We start from the raw sequence: 21666 nt of genomic DNA on the forward strand, positions 1-21666 counted from the left end.
TAGTTCACTTTCCACCAGCTTTAGAGAAATAGCTCTGCTTATGGTTTAATTCATTTCTTGGGGGGTGGGGGGGGGTATAACTTGGTTGCCAGTAAGAAGTTTAGATTTTGTAGATTTTGGGTATGTTCCTGGCCTTCAAAAGCATTTATAATTGTCTTCTCTTTCGCAGACATCAGACAACGACTACTGCGCCAACACAAGCAAGCGTGGCCACAACCCAAGAAGGTCAGTCTAGATACTACATTGTTTTAAAAAAAATATACCACTTGAACAATGGATCTGCGTTCCTATTCCCTTTCTTTATAAATACTTTACAATAAGTCTGGAAAGCCTTATTTCTATTTACTGGATTTTGCAGTCAGTTGATTTAAGTTACGTTCTGATTGATCTTTATTGTTAATGTCGGTATGAGACCCTGCAGTCATATCAGTAGAGACCTAGTGCTCTCTGGCTCAGGATATGCACTGCTTTCAGAATAGACTTTAATCCTTTTTAGGTACTGATTAGCTTGTAATGCAGTAGAGGTGTCAGGATCCTTAGACTTCATTCTTCCATTTAGTCAAATGTAAGTAATTATTTCTGCATGGACTTAGCCTCAACGATAGGCTACATGTTTGTCCCTCATGTCCTGTAAACAAATAAGAGCATGCAATTAATTGATGTAACTATTTCTTTTATTACTGACACTTCCTCACTTTCTCTCTTGTTTTCTTCTCACTTAGTCAGTGTTTTGGTTCTTGAGGCAGCAATGGATTCACAGGACATCACACCACAGACCACTGCAGCAAAAATCACCACGATGGCTGCAGAGCTTCAGATGACACTTGGAATCAATCCAGAGCCTGACACAGCCTTTGAGGCCTCAACGGAGATAAGCACTAGTTCACCCATAGAACACACAAGTGTGGCCACTAGGAAACCTATTTCAGAAACTGAACTAAAAGTTGAACTGGATGCTACCGAGGGTTCTGTCAAAACATTAAATATTACCATTCAACATGAAGAGGTTGAAAGGGTCTCAGAGTCTGATAGAACTCCAGAGGAGTTTACTTTAAGAGCATATGATTATGATATACCCACTACCTTTGAGGACTTGCTAGGAATAAGCAATTCTCCTACAGTAGTCATCAGAGATTTTACTGAAGAGCTTTATTTAGGAACAGAGTTGGGAAAGGATGTTACTGAGGGTCCAGTGGTTTCCATTCAACATGGAGCTGACGTTGTCTCAAAGTCTACATTATTGACCACTGATACAACTCCAGAAGATTATACTTCCAAAAAACACGAGCATGATATTCCCACAACCATGGAGGACTCACCAGGGATAAGCAACAATACTCCTATGGTAATCATCAGTCAAATCACCGAAGAGATTAATTCAGAATCGGAACCGGAGATGGGAGAGGATGCTACTCAAGGTCTGGTTAAGACAGAAGGTGTTACCATTCAACATGAAGAGGTGGACATTGTCTCCGTGTCTACATTAATGACCACTGATAGAACTCCAGAAGATTCAACTTCAGGAAAACATGAGTATGTTTTTCCCACATCCTTTGATGACTCAATAGAGATAATCACTAGTTCATCTACTGAACTCACAAATGAGGCCACTGTGAAACAGGATGTTACAGAGCGTCCTGTTAAGACAGCAGATGTTACCATTCCTAATAAAAAGGCTGACATCGTCTCTGAGTCTACATTAATGACTACTGATAGTACTCCAGAAGATTCTACTTCAGGAAAATATGAGTATTTTATCCCCACATCCTTTGGGGACTCACTAGAGATAATCACTAGTTCACCTACTGAACTCACAAATGAGGCCACTGTAAAGGCTATTGTGAAAAAGAATGCTACTGAAGGTCCTGTTAATACAGAAGATGTTACCATTCCACATGAAGAGTTTGGCATTGTCTCAGAGTCTACATTAATGACCAGTGACAGAAATCCAGAAGATTCTACTTTAGGAAAATATGAGCACCTTCTTCCCACATCCTTTGAAGACTCACTGGCGATAATCACTATTTCACCTAGTGAACTCATAAATGAGTCCTCTGTGAAGGCTACTGTGAAACAGGATGTTACTGAGGGTCTTGTTAAGACAGCAGATGTTACCATTCCCCATGAAGAGTTTGACATTGTTTCAGAGTCTACATCGATGACAAATGCTAGAAGTCCAGAAGATTCTGCTACAGGAAATGATGATTATGGCATTCCCACAAGTTTCGAGGACTCAGTAGCGATAAGTACCAATACTCCTAAAGAAATCACCAGTGAATCTACTGAAGAAATTATTTCTGTAACTAAACCGTACATGGGAGAGGGTGTAACCGAAGGTCCTCTTAAATCAGCTGATGCTACAATTCAATATGTAGAGGCTGATGTTGTGTCAGAGGCTACACTGATGCCCACAGGTAGAACTCCAGTAGGTTCCACCACAAGAAAATATGAGACAGATCTTCCCACAACCCTTGGGGACTTGCCAGGAATAAGTACTAATACTCCTGGTGTAGTCACTAGAGAATCTACTGAAAATGTTATTTACGAAACTGAAGTTGAAGATGGATTGGGTGTTACTAAAACTCCTGTTAAATCAGCACTTGTTACCATTCAGCATATAGATGTTTCAGAAGCTACAATGATGTCAACTGATAGACCTGCAGTTGACTCTTTTACAGAAATACCTCCCGTTCAGAGTGTCTTACCAGAGAAACCAGCAAAGACAACTCCTACAGAACTGAAAGAGGTTTCACCTAATCCCCCCACAGAAGGGTTGCCAAAAACTCTGACAGATAAGGATGTTGTTGAAATCACACATGTAACCACAAATCCAGAAAATCTATCACCCACTACACCTGTAAATACATCACTTGAGGTAGAATCAACAAGTGGTGGACCTGAAGACATTGCAATTGTTACATTACTTGACGAACATGAAAAGGAAGATGTACCCTACACTAAACCTACACCAGAAGATGAAGAACTACCTGGTACCATGACAGAGAGTGCACATGAATTGTCAAAGGAAACACATGAGCTTGTAGTTGACTCATCTGATGCTGAAAATGATAATTTAGGTAAGGAAGAGGACATTATAACTGGGACACCAGAAGTTGTTGAGGTGACAGCTGGAGAGACACCTAGATTGACACAGGAAACTACAGAAGCTATTGAAGCTACTGTGTTTACTGAGAAAGACAAACATGTTGATAAGGACATAGCTGAAACTGTAAATCCTGGAGAGATGACAACAGAGCCAACAGAAGTTGCTGAGGTTGAATTTGATATTCCCACAGACGATGTAACGGTTCTTGAAAACATGGTTGAAAATTTTGTTGGAGGAACAAGTGAAGCTACTGCAGAACTGGGTGATGTAACGGAAGTTGTCGTCTTAGAAGAATCATCTGAGAAAAGTAATGATGGAACTTTTACTAAGATAACAGAAACTTCTACTAAGACCATAAGTCAGACCACAACTGGAATCACATCCAAGAACACACCTGATACTTCTTTTGAAATTGGTACCCCTGAAACTGACATTGTAGAGTTTGTAACTAAAGGTATGGAAGATAAGGTAGAAGACACAACTAAAAAAGGCGAAGGTGGTGAGGAAACACTTTTCAAAGTTTTCGAAGGCACAATGCCAGATTTTACTGTTACTAAGTTGGAAAACGATATACTGACAACTACCCTAAATGAGGATATACATGAAGTTACAGATCCATCAAAAATTCCACAGGACACACCTAAAGTTGCAGTGGAAATCAGACATGAAGGCACAGATATGCGTGGGACCAAAGGAGACTTCTTATCTGAGACACATGACGTTGCAACAGAGACACCTAAGGTCATTACAGAAGCTTATGCCATGACAGAGACAACTCATGTCATATCTCAAGCACCTGAATTGGAGACACGTGTATCTATCTCAAATGTCATATCTAAGGCACCTTTGTCAATATCTGAACTTTCAGAGGTGCCTGAGACAGTACCTAGAACCCCTGAAATGCATGTGGTCCAACCGGTACCTGCAGAAGATGATATCCCAACTCCTATCTTGAAAGTCGAGGATATGACGGTTGTTCTAAATGACTTGACAACTACCATTCAAAAGACTTTCTCTACCACATTACAAAACTTACCACAGGACATTTCTAATGATATTTTAAATGAAAACAGCATGGTAAGCACATTGGATTTATAATACACTAATTATTTATGACATTTTAGTTAACTATACCGTATATTTTTAACACCGTAGTTGTGAGTTCCTCTAAACATTTCATAAAGTTTTTTTTTTTGTTTGTTTGTTTATATATAGATTGGAAATGAAATTGATGACATTATGGTCCGACCAGTACGTCCTGGCAACCATATTGTGGAGCTGAGTATTAAGATAAGAGGTGAAAGTTATGATGATGCTCTGAGAGATCCATCAAGTTACTACTATCAACATTTATCCGAACTGTTCATCGATAAGGTAAGCAGCATCTATACATTTATATATTTATGTATTTGGTTACACGTGACAACAGTGTGTGGGGAATGGAACAAATTATTAGAACTCAAATGGAATTGGTATGGTACTGGTATTGGTATGGTAATTGAGCATTGATAGCATCTCCTTACTTTTTTCTTTTCTTTTTTATCCTTTTTGAAGATTGAAGAAGTTTTTAAAAGACTCCCAGGTTTCAAGAAAATATTCGTCCTTGAGTTTAGGTATGATTTTATGGTAATATAAAGGATTATGCATACAGATAAAAATAATAGCAAAATAATATACAGAATGTTGATTTCTGAATAACATTCTTTTTTTCTTCTTAATAAAATATCCCAGGCCACAAAAGGACATTGAAGGGTAAGTATTCTAACACTTTTATAAATCACAGTTAATCACATCTCAAAATGAAGAAAATGTGTAACGTGTGATTTGGGCTATCACTATTAAATTCACCCAGGCCTGATAAATCCGTCTCCCACCCTGCCATATCACACAGCTGCATGACCCATATCTCCTCCAAAACATCTAATGAGAAATTCATGTGCCTGAATTTTCCACCCACCATATGTAGTGTTTTATAGAGCGTTACTCTGAAATCGCTTTCACACTGTTTTCTTGGTAAGGTCATGTGGTTGTTGCCTCATTAGCCTTGCAAAATCAATTGACTGAAAGGATGGTCTTTTAGGTGTGACCTCTTATGTGTGTGTATCAGAGGGCTACTTCGTCTGGCCAATCGCCACCTGAAATGTGATAAGTCCCAGTGCTAAATGCATGCCCAGTTGCCAAGCATGATGGGACTGAATGCTAAATGTTCCCTTCTCTCAAGGCAATGTATATATCATGGCAATGTTTCCCGTGGTTTATCAGCGAGGCCTCAGATAACCCAGATAACTGCTTATTTTGTGAGCTTTATGAGGCCCCTTAAACCACCTAAGAACAGAGATGTTCTCACTTATAGTCATTTAAAACTAATCAGCATTTCTGGTGTGCCAAATAAATTGAATCTTCGTGGAGGTTTTCTATCATAGGAGAGAAAATTGATCAGGTCGTAAACAACACAGGTTTTCTAACCCTCATAGAAAAATATGTAGCAAAAAAAAAAAAAAAAAATCTAGGTCAGCTTTCTTCACTCCCAATTCTTTTTTCTTTTCCCCCAAGTAACCAACAGCTGGCTGCTGTATATTCTGTGACATTTTTGGTTGCTAGCTACTAAAAATAATAAAAAACTGAAAACAGCTTAAGCCAATGACTCTTAGCGTGTCTATGGTGGTTAGCCATTACTTTTCAGCTGGTTTGACTGGGACACCAGTCGGCTGATTGGTTAAACCAGCTTAACCAGACTAGAAGACCAACCAGACCAGCTTCGTGGTTCTAGTAAAACAATTAGACCTTAATCCATCTAAACCATCAAGCCACCTTAGACCTTTAACTGTAAGCTGTTCTTTGAATTAATTTTTAGTTTTATGTAAACAAAGTTGTAGAATATGGTCAAATATGACAAACTAACAAAAACAGATATCCTACTATACTGTAGATGAGTAATTTCATACATTATTATTTTTGTTATTTTTTTTTTTTTACCTCAAACAGTCAATGTTTACTTTGCATTCCCCAGAGGCCTGGCTGTGGTGGTACACTATGCCGTGGTCCTTGAGGGCGATGGTGCAGGAATAAGTAATGAGACCATGGATTACATAAACCTAAATTCCAACATGGTTGAGAACTTCTCCACCGATCCTGATGAGCTACCTACTGTGGTCTACACCATCACTGACTTCCGAAACTACATCACCGAAGCCCTCCACAAGGAGAATTTCATAAGAAACACCACTCTGGAAGTGGACCCTGATTCTTTGCAGCTGGAAAATGGTAAGACATTCTCTAAGAAGTAGAGACATATTGTGGATCCATTATAGGCAACCCAAGACATCAGGGTGTTGAGTTGAGTGTGTCTTACTGATGTTTCTTATAAACATTCAGGTTCAAGTTCTGTCATAGTGGTAAATTGCAAACTGTAGCTGAATGAACCCGAAATGCAGTATGTTGACAATGGTGGCATATCCTCTTACACTGCTTGGCTGTACGCGGTTTTAACAGAAGCAAGAGCCTTTATGGTTCTTATCTCTGGTTTTGGCAGACTAATCTCGCAGCCCTCAGAGCTAATCTCTTGAAGAGACGCCAGTATGGGTATGAACTGTGCTTGAGCAGTTTTAAATATAATTTGATATGATTTGTCTCTGTTTTGGCTTCACAGTGGAGACACTGGAGTCTTCCAAACCAACCAGCAGACCGCTTGACTCCAGTGACATGATGGTGAGTCAATGGTCATTGGCAGGACCACCCAGTAAATGGGTAACCATGACAGTCCAGTCCAGAATCCCTGTCCCGAGCTGCAGTTTAGGATTCAGGGTTTTTTCACCTCATTGCAGTGCAATTACTCTCAAGTGTGAATGTGAATCCTTCCAAAGCTGTTAAATGAAAAATGAGTCACACTAATGGCAATCACATGTAGTTTTTTTGTTGTTACATGATAAGAAAGATTACCTTGCACATAAAATGGGTTTTCATGGCATGTCATTAAAACAGATTATAGCACAGCTATGGGATAAAACAGCAGGTCTGTAAAACCATTCAAGTCAATTTTCCAGCTCAAGTATTCTCTAGACACAAGTAAGCATGCTATTTTATTAAAATTGTTTAGCTCAGGCACTATGAAATATTGAAAAGAATCTGTTTTTAATCTCAGTATGACATATATTTATTGCATAGGCTGAGCAGCTTTCTTCACAGTCTGTAGTTTAATTAGAAAGACACATTGGATACCAAACATGGCAATAATCTTAGAATTTACTCTCGGGTTTTCCTCTTACTTTTGACAAAACTGGCATTTCTAACAATATCCTTATTAAATAGATTTACTGTCTTGTTTTGGCTGGTGCGCTATGTCTGTATCTGGAAACATGTTCTCTATCTCTAATAATAGTATGCATGCCTCCAAAGACACAAATGTTAGTTACTTAAAGTTAATTAGAAGTTGACGTTTTATCTGATCTGAACTAGTAGGGTGCATAAAAATAGTTCAGTCTAGCCATTTGTCCTGCATTAAATGGTCAGTGGACCTAATTCAAGAAATACAAGCATAACTAATTTCAGTGTAAATTATCCGTGAAACTTCTTATGTAAATAGTCGCACTGAATTAAAAGTGACAGTTTACGTAAGAATGGTTTTACGAATGATTTACACAGAAATTTGTGCTGCTCGTGTTTCATAAATGAGGCCAGTGTGTGCATCTGACGGTGATTTAGTTCCAGTAGCACCTCACTCATTACTTGCATAAAAATTAAATGGTGTGAATAATTCATGAATTTATATACAACCAGCTGTTATACAGTTTAAACAACATGACATATTCCAAATCTGCATGAAGGTTAAATGTTAATTTCTGGTAATATGGAACAGTTGAAAACTGTCTTCTGGTCAAATGTGCACAAGTCAATAAACCAACTAGGACGAGACCCTCAGGATGGTGTGAAGATCATGTGCATGTGTGCTTTTTTAAGTATGTCTATGCATTTTTTCCACTGGCATATTGCTGGGGAAAAAAATGTATTTCCAGTGTAATTCACCAGGAAGTTTGAGGAAAATTTCTTCCACTTACACCAAAGGTGTACCTTTTTTTTTTTTTATTCCGTGATGGTCAAATGATAGTCATAATTTTAACAGCTGAAACATTAGGACATTCAGGGGACATATGCATCAGTATGGAAAGTTATAGGGTATTTTGTCAGCAACCTTTTTTTGTAGACCTACCTTAAACATATTTCCTTTATTTCTCAAAAAAAATATTTAACAGTCAATAGTAACTAACCATGATTGTTCAATCATTAAATCCTAGGACAATATTCTTGCCTCTGAGAAGCCACCAGATGTTCCCAGGCAGGAATTATCCAACAATGACATCTTCATTACAAACAATGATTTCCTTGACCGCATTGACACAATAGATCCCTGGATGGATGATCGGAATAAGGACACAAATGATGTAATCATCTTTGAGGAAAGTCCCACTCTGTCTCCCACAGATGTGTCTTTGAAGAACGTTAACATCGAGTTTACCTCTAAATTTGAGACCTCAAGCAGTGCGCCGGCTCCTGCTACAGAGAGTGAGTCTTACCTCTCATGAATTATTTCCCACGTAAAGGCAGTAATATGATTCTAAAATGGTGTGTTTTTGTTTAGATGAGGGTATTATTGAAGAGGAGGGATTCCTACAGACTGCAACTACAGACAGTCCTACCACAGGCACGATGACTAAAGGTGCCTTACCTTCGGAATCACATCACAAGTTGGAAGAGAACTCAGTTTCTCCTGTGGAACCTCCTGATGTTGTGTTGACTACTGAGAGTGACTTGATAGACCTGGGTTCAGGCTCAGGTTTTTCTGGGGATCATCTAGGTCCTGACATTTTGCCTTGGGAGTCAGGAACACCAGAGGAAGTCTTGAAGGAAGATGAAGTACACCAATCTCAAGAAGGTCAGGAATCTATAGAGGAACAGCTTGAGCCTCCCCACCAAGATCTGACACCCAATGAGCCATTCTTGAGCAGGGTTCCTGTGACACAAGATATTCGTACTAATCCTCACTTCACAACAACTGACCAGGCTCCGGTTTTTTGGACAATGGAAACTTTGACTGTCGAGCTTTCTATGCAGACCCAAATAGCCCCTGAAGAATATGATGACTATTTTCCAGATGAATCTACCACTATGGTTACACATGTGACCAGTCGACCCTTGCTACACATCTACACTTCAGCAGAAACCCAAGAGGTGGATGCATCACATAGTCCTGATACAATCATTTCACCTGCTGATAAGGACTATTCAGAACGACTTGTTACACCCACTCTGATCCCACCAAGCACAGCAGTAGCTATGGATGAACATACTACTTTAACAGAAACCAAGCAGATTCAGGAAATGCTGTCCTCCACAACAAAGTTCAATGAAATTCCTTCAACCACGCAAATACCTGTAATTCTAGAAATTGATACGGTTTCTGTGGAGGGTCCTACTACCTATTCAGAAGCCGTTGAGCATCCTGTAACCAAAGGTGTCACAGAATTACCTGCATTGTTATGGCCAGAGGTAGAAGGTTCAGATGAAGAAGTCAAGATTCTAGATGAGGAGATGGAAGGCATCAAGCTTATGCCTACAGAAAGCCCAGCAACTAAGCTCTCAGAGGAGGATTTAGCTGGGGATGAAATCTTGGTCGCGACAACATCTCCAACAACAATGACTACTGAAGAGCCAAGTGTAGATCATTCAGTTTCCCTGTCTCCTGAGAAGGACTCTCCATTCACTCGGATATCACATTCATCAATAGATGAGGCTGAACCTTTTTCAGAATCAACCACGGAACCTCTACCTACCCAATCATCTACTCATTCAGTTCTTCAAGAGACGACTCCAGAGACTCAAACCAATGGAATGCACTCTTATAATACAACTGTTGCGAAAGAGCCTGATTTATCAGATGGAGACTCAACTAAAATATTTCAGTCCACAATGTCTGTGATTCCAGATGTTTCAGAACATTTGGAGACCCTCAGTTCCACCACTGTACCATCATTTAATCAGCCAACATTCAAACCTACCAAACAAATAACATCAGATGACTCAGTACAAGAGCACACAGTAGGATCAAGACCTGATATCACAGGCCTCATCCTACCAACCAAACCAGTGAACGCTGATGCTGCTACTATGAAAGTTCCTGCTCCAGTAAACCCCAACATAACACAGTTTGATGTTTCTTTTGACATATTCCCATTTGATGGGCCAAGCCATGATGAAGACGGCGGTAGTGGATTTGCTCGCGGAACTGACTTGGCAGGTATTGCCTTGCCAGCCAGTCCTGGAAGGGCGTTAATAGTGTTTTTCAGCCTCAGGGTTACCAACATGATGTTTTCTGAAGATCTGTTCAACAAGAGCTCTACTGAATACAAGGCTCTTGAGCAGCAATTCATAGAACTGGTAATATATATTCATTATGCACTTACATTCTTAGGTACTCACTTTGCTCTTCTTTATGGAAAGAAAAATATTAGTAAGAAGACCTTGAGTTATTAATCACAACTGGTTTTAACATGTTTTTAGTCAGTAATGAACCCAAAGGGATGTTAGAGAAAAAGTTTGGGACTGATCACTTTAATTGCACTTTAATCTTTTGTGTTCAGAGGAAGTCTTCAATGATGACAAAATTTTCATTTTGGGGTAAACGATTCCGTATTTCACAGTCTGAGGTTACACACAGGGCAACGTCAGTTTAGATTGGTTGATGTTTGTTGTTGTAGGAGAGTTTGTTACGGGCTTTGCATATTATCCGTTAACTCCATTAGCATAGCTGTCTCTATGAACACTAACTAATGAGATAATTGATGGAATTAGAATCTTCAGTCCACTTCTTGACTTCTATTAACGTAACTAGATATGCATGCTTCTGTATTGCTGCTCACTGGAGTATGCTTTAATTATTTCTTTCTTTTTTTCTAGCTTGTCCCATATCTACAGTCAAACCTCAGCAATTTTCAGAATTTAGAGATCTTGAACTTCAGGAATGGCAGCATTGTGGTAAACAGCAGGATGAAGTTTGGCAAGCCAGTTCCCCATGGTGTGACGACAGCAGTTTACCTTATCCTGGAGGACTTCTGCAATACTGCTTACCAAACTATGAATCTTGCAATAGACAAGTATTCATTGGATGTTGAATCAGGTAACTCAAAGAACTTGCATATACACAGAAAACAAATTGGGGTTAGCTGAAGAAACAAGCTAATTTTTGGTGCCGCCTATGGCCAACAATATCCACCAAACATTATTTGATATTCTTTAAAGGGCAGAATGCCTAGCATATTATGCATTTTCTGCCAATTCAATGTCATAAATCAAAATGTCAAAAAATATATTAACTGACTAACTTAGGGACAAGAATATTGGAAGGGTTGTGCATTTTGCTGGCACACCTCCAAAATGGTAGATCTCTGGCATTTTGAACAATATTGAGCAGGTTTCTCCTATGCTAGAGGACACAAGGCAAGGCTTATTCCAGTCTGGCTTTGGAAAACAATAGGCCTTGTTGGGATGAGTGATAAGAGATTGATTCTGTACTGCAGACAGATTAGAGGTGATTTATTCTAGTGAGACGTGCAGAGCTCAACGCATCAGGCAAGTGAGTCATATTTGTTTGTGTCTCTGTGTAAATTCTGTCTGAGCTCCTTTGTCAACACACGTCTCTAATGACCAATGGCTGATGAATCTGAAATCAGTAAAATTATTATAAAGTGGGTCCATTATCTTTATTTTGATGCCACATTTGCAATGAATTGTAATAATGCTTATTGCAGCAAATGCAAAAATAGTCACATTTATCAACTGACATCCAAACTTTTAACGTCATTGTATTCCATCTTAATTTTATATAAGAAAAATATATGAGACATGATGTTTTTGTCTGGATAATTGTTTGTATTATATTTCAAAAATATGTAAAAATTAGATTCACATAAACAATGCATTGAATACAGCATTGAATACAGAATACAATGATAGTTGTTCCTGGCATCATAATAAATCCTCATGATATTTTTATTTTTCATCCATAAAAATAAATAAATAAAATGATAAAAACATAATGATTTATTTGGTAAAAGTTTTTCTCACACTTTATTTTAGGGTCCAATTCTCACTATTAACTAACCAATAACTATGGCTTTTGCCTCAAATAACTCTTTATTTGCTGCTTATTAATAGTTTATAAGGTAGTTGTTAAGTTTAGGGTATTGGGTAGGATTATGGATGTCATGCATTATATGTACTTTATAAGCACTAATAAACAGCCAATATGTTAATAATAGAGATGCTAATAAGCAACTACTTATTAGTGTGAACTGGACCCTATACTAAAGTGTTACCAAAATTTTTGTTTTAAAATGTATATACTATGATACTTACTATTAATATTATTAGGTTTTATTTTTATAGTTTCTGTTCACTGTGAGTATATATATATATATAATAGGTCTTTTTCTTTCTGATAGGTGACAAGGCTGATCCATGTAAGTTCCAGGCGTGTAATGAGTTCTCCCAGTGTTCAGTCAACCGCTGGTCTGGCGAGGCAGAGTGCGTTTGTAACGCTGGCTATTTTAGCGTGGACGGGCTGCCATGTCAGAGTATCTGCGATATACAGGAAGACTTCTGCCAGAATGATGGGAAATGTGACATCATTCCTGGCAAGGGCGCCATTTGTAGGTGTGTACTGTGCAAAATCTCCTAAAGCAACAACACGGCCAAAGATGAAATTCACTCACCTTTTTTTTAGGTGTCGAGTCGGTGAAAACTGGTGGTATCGGGGCGAACACTGTGAGGAGTATGTGTCAGAACCACTGGTGGTTGGCATCGCCATCGCCTCAGTCGCTGGGTTCCTCCTCGTGGCTTCGGGCGTGATCTTTTTCCTCGCCAGAACTCTGCGAGACCAGTATGACACGGATGATTTAGAGGACCCTTTACGGTACAAACTGTGCTTACAGAATAACAAACACACCCCAATGCCCCTAATAAATCATAAGATTATATTTTTTTTGGAAGAAATTAAGAAGCTTATGTCCTTCTTTAAACTTCAGAACAAGCTGAATTCCTTAGTGGTCTACAAAGTGGCTAATTAATACCGGTTCAATTCATTTGAATGACTTCGATGGTGCCCATGCGAAGCCTAAATGGCCTTTTTAAAGCATTCTGTCAATGTTTTGAATGAATGCTGTAAATACAAGTACTCTGAAATGTGATTTGAGTTTCCTCTGAGGCCCCAAGAGAAAAATAATGTTGCATATTCCAACTTGTTAAATGACATTTGGTTTCCTCACCTGGTTGAAAAAGAACCAACTATTCTCAACTGTGATTGTGTTTGAAAGCACTGCGTTCTGGAACATAAATATGGAGTGCACTGCAAAATTTTATGTCCCAAACGTGCGCGTTTTGTTTTTATGACCTTGTACGAATAAGTCTGAACACATAATATTTTCTCTTTGGTTGTTATGAAACAAATGCTCCTAGGCAAGTGCAGGCTGGACCAATTATAGTTTTGGACAAGTTGTTCCTGTCATAAGTTTTATTTTGATTTGTTTTTTTTTTTGTTTTTTTGTTTTTTGTTACATCATAGTACATCATCTGATACATCATAGTGATAGCACTGATGCAATTTTTTTTATAGTTAACATACAGTGTCCCCAATAAGTATTTGGACACTTATAGTTCATTCATTTACAAGTTGAAAACACATGAACGCCACCACAAAGTCTTATTAGGACTGGGAAACTCAATATTTCTTTAAGCCCAGAGTTTCCAAGTTGAAGGCGTATCAGTGAACAAGTGTGTCGGATGCAGTCGATGCAGCCAAAGACTAGATATGCAGTATTTAATTTTTTTTTTTTTTGCAATGTAAAATAAAAATATATATTACCTATATAAAATATCATTGAGTATATAATGATTCAGGTTACATCATCTAAAAAGTAAAAGCATAATGATGCAGATGCTTTATTCATAATTTTGAAGATTTTTGAATTTTATGAGTTAAAATCGCCTTCTTGTTTTGACCAAAGTGTTTTGAACACAACTGACATCGTAATTACAATTTGTCAATTCGTAAGTACGAACTTTCCAAGAAGACTTTTGAACGCGGCATTAATCCACAATGTATTAGACAACTGTGACTGAATTAGTACAGTATCTGAACAAATTTACATTTATTTTAAATACAAAACATATTGTGATGGTCAAACTTAGATCTGACTTCATACATGCACTTAAAATTATCGTGGGACCATTTAGTTTAAAGCTGCAAAAATGGTTCGGACAAGTCAAGTTAGCTCTTATACTTGAAAGGTTACTTTGAAATACATTTAAATAGATAAGAAAATACTTTAATTAATTTATTTTGCATCTAAACTTTGTCTGTAAACATGGCACACGGCAGACTTAAACCTGTTTGCTTCACTAGCACCAGGGCAAGCAGGGAAATCTTGGCAGACGTAAGATGATGTAACGTCTCTGAAGGGGATCTATCAGTGATCCTGATCAACAGGTTATAGAAGAATGAATGTCGGGATGGAAGAACATTGAGCCGCTCTCACTCGGCCAGAGATAATCCACTCACTTTTTCCATGGCTCTATATCTGACCCTGGGGCAGATATAAATAGGAGGGACGATTTAATTTTACGAACTCTTGCCAAGGGCATGTTTGATCCCAGACAAAACCCTTTTTTTTTTAGGTATGAACGTTCGTTTTTGGATTAGATTCGAACCTGTGTTTCCCAAATAAACACCCATGCTCATTTTTTTTTTTTTTTGCTGTTTAGATGTTGCAATACATAATCTTTTATTTCCTGACATTTTTTTCACAGATATTCAGAGAACGCACCATCTCTAGAAAGAGCTACTAAGTACAATCCCATGTTTGAAAGTGAAGCAACTACAGGCCATAATCAGTACTACCGCCGTTACCCAGATGCCCCTGCGTATAGCGCTGGCAGCGCTGAGACCTCCACGGACTTCAGCAGCGAGGAAATACGACACATTTATGAGAACAGCGAACTTACGAAAGAGGTAATGATGTGTTGGCGTGCATGTTAATAGACCAAAAAAGTTACCATATTTATTTCGAAATGAAAAAAACGTTTTGTGGGTTTTGTGGGATGGAAGTGATGACAAATGATTGAAAAGACATCTTTGAGATATAAAAATGCAATTTTCGAAAATAATGCGAGTCACGGCAATGCAGCAAATTTTATGTCAAAATGAAGCTAATAAAAGTGCAATAAATTAAACTGATTAATAAACTATGACTACTTTACGAGGTGATGATTTTGCATGAATTCGTACAGTGTTACAATGTAATTTTTAGAAAAAGTAAGATCAGGGTCCACCTGTACAAAGACATACAAATAAGATCATACACATAAGAATTTTCCCCCCAAAACTAAGCCAATAAAAGTGTAGTAAACTAAATTGATTATGAACGGAATTCATTAGAAATCATAACAATTTACAAATTGGCACTTTAGTATGAATCTGCATGTTATTTATATGCAAATGTATGATTTTTAGGAGGGGGGGGGGGGGGGGGGGGGGTGAAGGTTCACCCCTAAACCTTAAAATGAGGCATAATTAGATTGTATAAAAAAGTATGAATTAAATGAACATTAAAATAATAATAATAACTGTTCATGGTACACATTGTCCATAGAGCTGCACAGCTGTGTGCGTTTATGCAAGTGGTCTGCAGCATTACTTAGTGTTTTAGTAGCGTTTACTGCGCCACATGTTTGCATGAAATATTCCTCAAAAACATCCCTAAAAACACTCCATGTCCTTCATCTAAAGCACTGTTCCCTGTAGCAATGAAACTGTCATAGTCTCCCTGACTGATATATGCTCACAATAGAGAATATTCTGGCAACTCTGAACAATGGAGAATTGTCAAGCACGTCCTCTTTTGGAAAACAGTACTTGATGGGTAGATAAATCATATTTCTTATGTAACACAACTGAATGAACTAAAGAGTTTAAGAGACTAAATGTCTTTTATTCACTTATTCCTTCAATCCATTAAACATGTAATGTAGAGTTAATTGCAGAGGAATTAATATTTACTTACTTACCTACTAACTACATGCATAGTAGTATTTATGTAATCTGAAATACTTATGTAAAATATGTAAAATGCAACAATAGTTTAATTATGGATTATTATATTTTAGAAATATAATATTTTACGAAGTACAATCTATCTATCTATCTATCTATCTATCTATCTATCTATCTATCTATCTATCTATCTAGCTATCTATCTAGCTATCTATCTATCTATCTGTGTCTGTCTGTCTATCTACACTGAACAAAATTATAAACACAACACTTTTGTTTTTGAAACCATTTTTCATGAGCTGAACTCAAAGATCTAAGACTTTTTATGTGTACACAAAAGAGCTATATCTCTCATATATTGTTCACAAATCTGTCTAAATCTGTGTTAGTGAGCACTTCTACTTTGCCGAGATAATCCATCCACTTCACAGGTGTGGCATATCAAGATTATGATTAGACAGCATGATTATTGCACAGGTGTGCCTTAGGCTGGCCACAATAAAAGGCCCTACTCTATCTGTCTGTCTGTCTGTCTGTCTGTCTGTCTGTCTGCCCGTCTGTATATCCTATATAATCCTATAATCGATTCTTGAATAAATGTTTTACTTTAAAATCCCCTCATTTTACGTAAAACTGTCTGTAACTGAAGAAATCCTTCATAAGATTCTGTGTCTCACCTTTGCTCTTGGTTTAAAGTGCTAGAGATGGTCTAGACGTCTAGAAGTAAAATGAGGGCTAGGGCAAAGAGGTCACTTTCTTGAGTTATATAACTGTCTTCTTCTCCCTTTTTCACCTTCCTGCTCTCAAAACAGGAAATCCAGGACCGTATTCGAATTATCGAGCTGTATGCCAAGGACCGCCAGTTCGCAGATTTTGTCCGACAACACCAAGTGTAAGTGTTTGTACTAACACAAACTGATGATGATAGACCTGACACACACCATCCGAATGTTCTGGTTTGCATATAACCTAAACTCAACGGACAGCATCTGTGAAAATTGTTGCTGACCATGAAAAAAAATAATTGGCTCGTCCTTCAGTTGTAAAAATAAGCGAAACATTCATTCACAGTTGTGCACGTAAAATGAAAGTCTATAGGGCAAGACATTCGCACAGGATAAACAATTTACATTTTCAATAACACATTTCTGTGTGAAAGATTTCAGTTTTAACAACAATACGAGCTCCACATTACTCTGGAATGTCTTGCCCAATAGACTTATTGTAAGTGTGGTACAATAAACACCAAATTTGTTTGTTTTTCAAAAGTGATGGATGAGTCAGAATTAATTTACACGGTAATCGACTGCATATCACATAGGCTGCAGACAGAGCTTAACTTGTTCTGAACCCAATACTTTTCTTTAACATGCACTGTGGCAGCTAATATGAGATCTGAGCCAAATAAAAGACTGCAAACCCAATAAATGCATCACTTACTGGAAAGCAAACTTCCCTTGTCCTTCTGTAAAACATGACTTCGGCTGCACATAAACATATATCAGTAAATTCTATGGAAAAGGGGTCAGCAACCTTAGGCACAGATGCCAGTGCTGGAGAGGAATCCACTGGCAGGCAAACAAAATTAGCAAGAGAAGTTTTGCTTCTGCATGCCATCAACCTCTTGCAGTAATACTACCTATCTATCCATCCATACATCCAACTATATATCTATTCAACCCCCTAAACGATTGTTTGAAAATTGCGGGCCTTTTTTCTTTTCTTTTTTTGTAGGCATTTTGAAATTAAACACTGAAACTGTGATTAAAGGAACATTTCAAAATGCCACAACGCGTCAAAAAGATTGCCAAGATTTTAAATTGGAGCGCTGGCAAAATATGTGACACAAAGAGCTGTAAAGTGACAAAAATGATCACTGACAGGTTCGTATGATGTTAAAATGTATTAGGGCAGTTTAAAACACTTAAAACTGGTGCCACTGCTTACATCCAACAGCAATATTTAATACTAAATTAAAAAAATATTTTCATGCCGTTGAAGAGCACAGATTTGTTTCTTTTGTATCATGAAGAATGTCTTTTCGAGACATTCGGTTTCTGGATATGAATTGAACTCTTTGTGCAGTGGTAGTTAATACGTCTTCAAAAGAGCTCAGTGTTCTGCGCTACAATGGCATGGCAAGACAAATCCAGACAGCAGGCCGTTCGTGGGTGTTCTACCTGTGCCAGGTGCCGTATAGAGTTCCAGACAGGTGGAGAGTACCAGACTGAAAAATTAAGGCTGGGGCTGAGTAATGGTTAACTGTCATACCAGCTGCGAGCACAGGGCAGATCGTTCACTACAGTTTGGATCCAGGCCACACACAGGATATGCACCGAAACCTAGTGAACTGCCTACATAGGAGACATTTTAAGACTTTGTAGGCAACCTACTGATGCGAGGGCTACTCCAGTTGAGTTCCTTTTGCCAAATTCTATGGCAGTAACAAGCCCAATAAACAAATAATAATCCATCCAAGATGGCAGATGAAGAAAGATTACTATTTTAGTGTATTTCTAAGCTAGTATAATTTTGTTAGCCTAGCAACATGTTAACACCTGACTTTAGGAACATTAGAATTTGCCCTAAGCAGGTTCCTTTTACTTAGTGTCTTTTATTTAGACCTAGACAGTTTTTGGAACAGAGATCAAGACTAACACATGGAAACACAAGTATAAGCATATATAAATGTAAAACAGATCACATAATACAAGTCTGAACGCAAACCAAGGACATTCTTTGGTCCTTAGACTCGAGCCTGGCAGAAACGTTTCAGTTTAGAGTTCAATTCAAGCCGTCAGTCAAGACAGAAATAGCAGACGTCTTTATTTGATTCAGTGTCACATTAAAACAGACTGCTTTCCTCAACCAGGAAAGGCTGTCATTGTAATGAGTGAAGTTTTATTGGTTCGTATTCATCTGTGTACTTTTTACGTTGTATGTCTTCATTATAGGGCACTTGACGCTAGGCGAGAGAGCTCTTCCAATTAGAGTTGCAAACCGCTAAACCCAAGGTACTTCTTTTTTTTTTTTTTGCAAAGTTCACAGCCTTATATAAAAACATTTGTTGTATAATAAATGTAATCTGCACCCATAGATTACCTAGACATGCTAAATGCAATTCTGGTCATCTTTTGCTCAACAGACTCTTGCCTTTTTTCTCGAATGCAAGAAGAGGTCCTCTTCTGCCATGGTGGACTTGTAAATGGACGGATTTGAATCGTTTATGGATGAATGCATGCGATGGATTGACAGATTGTGATCTAATGTAGAAAACAATGTATTTGTGAATATGTTTACTGTTTTTACTGATGGGCTGCATGATTTATTGCTGCATTGTCAAGGCCATATCCATAAACACTTATTATTGACACATATCTGTATCAACTGACCACACCAGAAAACGCAACTATACGGCCGGGCTTCATGTTGGTTCCTCTCTTTTTTTTTTAATGGAAAGCCTGTGTTTATTTCTTAAGGTTTTTCATTTGTCAGTGCCTTCACTTTGAGTGTTAATCTTCTTTTTATTTGCGACATAATTGCTTGTGTCCTAAAACACGGACTGACTGAAGAGAGAACGTTTCGCAATAGTTATACTATTTTAATGAATAGAGAGAAAGGTAGTTCTATAATTACATTTGCAAGTTTAACGTTTGGCCCTCATGGCTTTTTTGTTTGTTTGTTTTGCGAAAGCACAGCTTTTTGACTACGAGTTTGATTATACGAAATTGATTTTAACTCTAAAATTACTTTTAGTCATTTGTTTTGTGATTAGTGACTATCCTGCTGTTCATTTTTCTACTTTTGTAAAACACTTGCCACGCACACAAGTGTATTTAAGTTATATAATCTAAATGTTAATGTCAATTATCACAACAGATTGTTCGATTTATGTAAATTTGAAATATTATCGACTTCAACAATGATTTTCACGGTGGTTGCGGCACATGTTCTATTTTACGAATAAAGAATAGTGCACAATGTTTTGATTTATTGTTTAATTTATAATTTTTCAACAAATTAATAATCGGTAAATGCCTTTGTTTGTACACACCAGAGATTACTTATACAAGTAACTTCAGATGTGCACATATTGCTTCACAGGCTGGATTAGAACTTATTTTATTTGCATTGAAGGTTCAAGTTTTAATTAGCTTTTGTTATATAATTTGTATGTATGCTTATTTTCATTTTCTATGATAAGCTCTTTTAGATACTGTGATTCTATGTCAGATTAACCTTGGCACTATGTTCAAGTATGTAAGATAACATTTGCTTATTTGGCTGAACCATTATCACTACTAGGCATCTGCCAAAAGCTTACTCAATGACAAGTTGCCTTAAATACAATTGGTCATACTGAAGGAGGAGGCTATTAACTAATTTGTCATTTAGCTGATGATTTTATCCAATGGGATAAATCCAAAGTCCTATGCTGAAGCAGTCTTAACCTCAGGTGGCAAGCCCACAGACTCCCTAGCCTGGTAATACCAATTGCATTTTTTTTCCACCATGGACTTGTCTGTGTAACTTTTTTAAATTGACGCACAAGGGTTAAAGACTTACTAAGGCACTTTTCAAGCAAGAAACTAGATATCTTTGTTTTTGTCATTTTTACAGTAATTAGTTTTGTTGTTTTCTGTAAAATCATTTTCTGAAGACATTAGATGCCAATGTTTGAACTCTCTGCAGTGGCCAATTCTTGGCTATAATTTGCTGCCAAGTGGACCAGACTTTGTGTAAATGGTCTCTGCAAAATTGCTTAAAATTTCTGTTTTTGTGCTAGTAAATAATATTGATACTGTAGTTCCTGGATTACCCCTTGCAAGTTTAAGGGCCCTATTTTAATGATCTAAGAGTATGGTCTAAAGCACAAGGTTCTGTTGTACTTAGGGCATGTCCTAATTCACTTTTGCTAGTTTAACAACAGGAAAAATTGTCTGCACACCAGGCGCATGGTCTAAAAGAGTTGTTCCTATTCTCTTTATCAGTAATGGGTGTGTTTTGGGCATAACCTGTGATAAACCAATCAGAGTCTCATCTCCCATTCCATTTAAGAGCCAGTTGCACTCATACCATTCACTATTTACAGTACACGGAGAAATTTGCAAGCGCAAAGACTGAGAGGAACTGGATCTGTTGTGTGTGAGCAAATAGGTAGCCTAATTCTCCGATAAATGCAATGACTATCCATTTTGACATGTAGGCATTTTTATATTTATGTAACCTACACAATAATAGTCTTTTACATTGTAATCCTTACAGTATTTGGCATGTTTGTGTGCTGCTGCGCGACCTTGTGTGTAATAAGCAGAGTGTACACTCATTGTGGACCCGTTTATAGGCGCATATTACTAATGCTCTCTTTAAATAAAATAAATAAATAAAAAAGTACTGCACTACTGACTTAAGACTAGGCAAATTTCACTGGCTTTAAATTAGCAATGCACCAACAATGCGC

At 37.6% G+C, this 21666-nt stretch overlaps 1 protein-coding gene across 1 annotated transcript; it reads left to right on the plus strand.

The window, feature by feature from the left end:
- Positions 1-748: 748 nt before the first annotated feature.
- Positions 749-17101, plus strand: LOC127988342 (uncharacterized). Its single transcript, XM_052591027.1, has 13 exons — positions 749-4183; positions 4322-4480; positions 4661-4719; positions 4838-4858; positions 6117-6370; positions 6756-6814; positions 8398-8665; positions 8742-10537; positions 11057-11276; positions 12601-12811; positions 12882-13070; positions 14963-15164; positions 17018-17101. Exons 1-13 carry the CDS (start codon positions 749-751, stop codon positions 17099-17101), a joined length of 6957 nt encoding a protein of 2318 aa, XP_052446987.1.
- The last annotated feature ends 4565 nt before the right edge of the window (positions 17102-21666 follow it).

The sequence above is a fragment of the Carassius gibelio genome, chromosome B22, assembly GCF_023724105.1.
Source record: "Carassius gibelio isolate Cgi1373 ecotype wild population from Czech Republic chromosome B22, carGib1.2-hapl.c, whole genome shotgun sequence".
Lineage (NCBI taxonomy): Eukaryota > Metazoa > Chordata > Actinopteri > Cypriniformes > Cyprinidae > Carassius > Carassius gibelio.

Coding starts and splice junctions, on each gene's coding strand:
- LOC127988342 (XM_052591027.1), top strand. CDS start 749: ATGGATTCACAGGACATCACACCACAGACCACTGCAGCAAAAATCACC. Junction 4,720..4,837: donor ATATTCGTCCTTGAGTTTAG/GTATGATTTTAT, acceptor AAAATATCCCAG/GCCACAAAAGGACATTGAAG. Junction 6,371..6,755: donor TTCTTTGCAGCTGGAAAATG/GTAAGACATTCT, acceptor TTGGCTTCACAG/TGGAGACACTGGAGTCTTCC.